Raw genomic sequence first — 4,448 nt, forward strand, 5'->3', positions numbered from 1 at the left:
TTGTCAGTTTTTGGTGGTTATAATGATAAATTAAATTTACAGTTATCAGAGTGTGCTCTGAGATTTAAATTGTAACATCCAAAGATGAGCAGACATCCAATCACCGTGGACAGAGTGCTCAGGCCTGCCAGACGTGACCACCCTCCTGCCTGAAGCTTTACTCACTACAGGAAGAGAGGGTTGGAGAACCTGGGCAGCAGAGAGTGTGCAGAGCACCGGAAGCAAACAGATGTGGGCAGTGCCATCCAGACCCTGCCTGGGGATGGGGAGCCTCGTTCAGGGGACTGGGCAACCCAGCCCACTGGCAGGAAGGACAAGGAGGCTGTGTTTCCTGTGACCGTTATGCAGGAGGCTCACTTAGCCCACTCCCTTTGCTCTGAATCCACCCCAGTGAAAGCATGTTCTCACTATGTTTTGGCTTCTCTCTAAGAGCTGCCTACAGGGAGAGAAAGGGGCTGGCCTTGGAGGTGGTTGTTCCCACTGTAAATCAATGCAGCATTGGCCCTCTGACTTTTGTCTTCCCCTGAACAGTACATCCTCTCTTGTTGGGCTTCAGCAGCATTGACTCTAGAGTCAGAGAGTTGGAGGTTGGTGGAGACTTCTTATTCTACCTGTCTTAGATGGCATCCATCACCCCTGTCCATAGACACACATTGTCATGACAGGTGGTTGTGAGACCTCAGCAATAATGATTCTAGAAACTGCAGAAAACCTAGCACAGTGTGAAGAAGGAAATAAAAGTTGCCCAGAGCCTCTTTATAGAGAGCTAACGACTGTTTACAAATATTATTCTTGTTTTTTTCTTCTTGCTTTTTAACATATTTCAAGTCATACAGTATAAAAGTGTTAGTATACTTATGGAAGTTCAGGTCCTAAATGAGAAATTCTCTTTAGAGAGGAAAATTTATCTCTAGGCTTATCTGTCAAAGAATGTATATTCTTTATAAACAAAGAATAGGCTCCACAAATATATGAATAAAGTTGGTTTGGATTTACCTACAAGCAGATTATTTTCTTTGTTCACGTTTCCTTCTTGCATATCAGACCATTTTTTTCTGAGACCATTTTATTCCTTTAAGTAGTGGAACCTTTTGAGAAGTTCCTTTAAGGAAGGTTTGCTGGTAGAAAACTCAATTTTTTGATAGTTAAAATGTTCTTTAAATTTTTGCACTCATTCTTAATAGGTAATTATCCTGGGCTTAAAATTCTAGATTGACAGCTGTTATCTTTCATCATGTTAGAGATATGAATCCACTGATTTCTAGCTTCCATTTTTGCAGCTGAAAAGTCATATTTCAATCTAATTGCCCATTCTTTGTGCAGTCTGCCTTTTCTCCAGGCTGCTTTTAAGATCTTCCCTGTTATCTTTTTTTTTTTTTTTTTTTTTTTTTGTTTTTTACTTCTTAAAAAATTTATTAAATGCCGTTGATTTGATTGGCACCAGCAAAAGTGCTCATGATACTGATGAATCCATAAGTAGCTGTATCTAGAATTCATACTTAAGAAAAACACACAGGTATGAATAAAATATGACACAGTAATGAGAATGGGCAGTTCTGCAGTGTACACTTTCTCAAGCACCTCAGAGGACACAAACTTTTAAAGTACAATTCTTCACAGACACATGAAGCAGAACATTTGAAAATCAAAAGTTAAACAATACAAGATTCTAAAAGTGAATGGCAATTTAATGGTTAAAATTTGACCAATGGTGAAACAAGCAGCAAGCTACAAAATCCATCATCACCAACAGTTTCAATGTTAAAGTATTAAACCAAAGTAATGCATATTTGGTTTTGCTTCTTCAAGAACAGCCCAAGTTTATTCTGTTTCAGTCTCTCTGAACAATACTGGCAGGTAATAGTTATACTGACAATTCTCACAAAACACAGTGTTGGTTGTTGCCGTCACTGAATTCATAGTAGAAATCTCCCAAGCCTTTAATCTAGCTCATCAGTGCAGTTCAGATAAGAAAGCCGTAAACACAAATGGGCATACTGTCAGTTAATGAGAAATAGAACTGCACATGCACAATTAATATTACTCTCTCTCAGTCTACTAAGAGAACAGTTTATTAGTAGATTTAACAAAAACCATCTCTAGAATTCAAAATAGTGCCCATATTTCCGTTGGTTCTATAATATAAAGAATTAGTGTAGTCAAGATCTGTTAATACTGAATCAAACCCAAGTTCAAATGTGCTGAGTTTCCAATAGCAAGAAGGGTAACGGTAGCCAGCTTTCAGAATAATGCTGTAGGAAATCTAGCTTGGAGCCCACCGCAGATAAAGTTGCTGCTCTATGTAGGACACAGAACTTTCAGAATATAATCAGTTAACAAGCTCGGAACTTTTTCACTGTCCTCCTTCATGGCACAAAGAATTTTTGTTAATATTTGAAGATCTTCAACAGACGGTGGTCCATTTTTTTTCTCATAAGGAATGACTGTAGTCAAATATGTGCCGGGCATATGACTTCTCTCATTCTTCCCATTCTGAGAGCTGCCATTTTTTAGTTTCTTTTTCTTTTTTGCTGTTTCTTTGTGCTCTTTCTGTTTGTTTTGCACTTCAATAAGAACAGAAATAAAGCTGTTTTTCACTTCCTTTTCAAACTCCAGTTCATCTCGTAAAGCCAACTGCTGCACCAGCTCCTCAGAGTACTCCTTAATGGCAGTCTCAATTTCTTCCAGGATTTCATTTAACTCAGACACTGACAGCCTTTTCACTCTCTCTTCGTAACTGCCGGTACTAGACCTCTTAAGAGTTTGAATTTCCTGGGAAAGCATTGAAAGCCGATCTGACTGTGTAGGGGTTACATCATCTTCTGGGTCCGGTGATTCCTGCATCATTTCTTCAATTTCTTCAATAACCTGGTCTGCCGTGAAGAGGGGTTCATCATTAACACAGGAGACGATGATTGAGTGCATATCCAGCTGTTCTCTCAGCTCTTCATCATCTGACGTATCAAAGAGCAAACTGTCACTTACCCCTTTTTCTGAGAGGTTCAGAGTAAGCAAGTGCAAGGTCCTAGTATGCGATGACTTCCAGTCTACAGGCATCACATTCCCATAATTATCTGTCAGGGCATTCCAAATCAGTTCTCCTGGTCCAGGAGGCTCCGGGCCGGCTCCTGGAACTCATAGAAATCCTGCCAGTCCCCGTCCGCCGCCATCGCCGCCCCTCCCTGTTATCTTTCATGCATTTTTTTTTACAGTGTATCTGGGTGATAGCTCTTCCAATGCCTTCTGCCTGAGATTTGTTGTGCTTCCTGAATCTGAGGATTTGTGTCTTTCATCAATTCTGGAAAACTCAGAGGAGCGACTTCCCCTGATTGTTGTGTCATCCCATTCTCTGAAGTCTTTCCTTCTGGAATTGCAATTAGACATATCTTCCGCATTCCCACTGGCCTTTCCTAGTTTTCATTTCTCCTTCCCATTTCTTATGTCTATGTTTTTTTCTACATTCTAATTTTGCAGTCTGTATCTGATAATTTTAATAACTGTAGTTTTACAGGTTTGATTCTGCTGTTTGTTGTTCCTGCTTAATTCTCATAGTATCTTGGGTTTTTTCATGTATTTTATGATTTATTTATTTTTTATTATGAACTCATGATCAGTGGTATTCAGGGAATGGTTTGAGGCCTAGGTTGAGACTGCTTCTCCCAGAAAGCATGCGTGTTTGTTTCAATCTGGCTACTGCATGAAGGCCTACTTTAAACTGAATTCTTAGCCAAGATATTTTTGGACCACAAAGATGTTATGAAATCAGGCCCTAAACCCACATAAAGTCTGGTATGTTATTTTGAATTCTCAGGGAACATTTTTTCTCCCTCCCACCAGAACCTAGGTTAAGATGGTAAGATTTTCACCATCTCCCTCGTTAATCTTCCCAGGGAGGGTATGGCATCTTGCAGGGAGGTCTTTGATCTGACTTCTCAGCTTTGTCACCCGCCCCATCTTTCATGAGCAAACCAATTCAGGAAGAGGACAGCTGAGCAAGAACACCGTAAACCTTACAGGTAAGAGTTATCATTCAACTTGGGAGGAGAGCTCCATGTGACTCTCTAATGGCAGAGACTATGGAGCATTTTTTGAAGAGAGTTCCAGATGTTGACCTTCTCTGACATAACAGCCAATAAAAACTCACATTAGCACAGTTCAGTATTTATTTAATTGTGATTTATACTTACTGGATGAGTTTCTTGCCAACTAGCTTATTAAAATCTCATGCACATGCATCTAAAGAGGTCATATGATCATTTTGGAGTGTCATTCCTGATGACAAGCAACAAGGGCACACATATTTAAAGCTATTCTTACAACTTTAACTTGAGCATCTTTTGGTCTAAAATTGGCATAGTTTAATTAGATGAAAAACCTTAATTACCTTAGGTCCACTTTGGAAGGAACCTGAGACTGCTTTAATGTGTTACTAAGAACTCATGGTAAAC

General features: G+C 39.5%; 1 protein-coding gene across 1 annotated transcript; it reads right to left on the reverse strand.

Moving 5' to 3' along the window:
* Nucleotides 1–1,667: 1,667 nt before the first annotated feature.
* LOC129031959 (fasciculation and elongation protein zeta-2-like) lies at nucleotides 1,668–3,170 on the reverse strand. Its single transcript, XM_054478831.1, is given in 2 exon segments — nucleotides 1,668–3,095; nucleotides 3,098–3,170. Coding segments are annotated over 2 exon segments (870 nt in total). The 3' UTR covers nucleotides 1,668–2,298.
* Nucleotides 3,171–4,448: the final 1,278 nt, after the last annotated feature.

Source organism: Pongo pygmaeus, chromosome 11 (assembly GCF_028885625.2).
Source record: "Pongo pygmaeus isolate AG05252 chromosome 11, NHGRI_mPonPyg2-v2.0_pri, whole genome shotgun sequence".
NCBI lineage: Eukaryota > Metazoa > Chordata > Mammalia > Primates > Hominidae > Pongo > Pongo pygmaeus.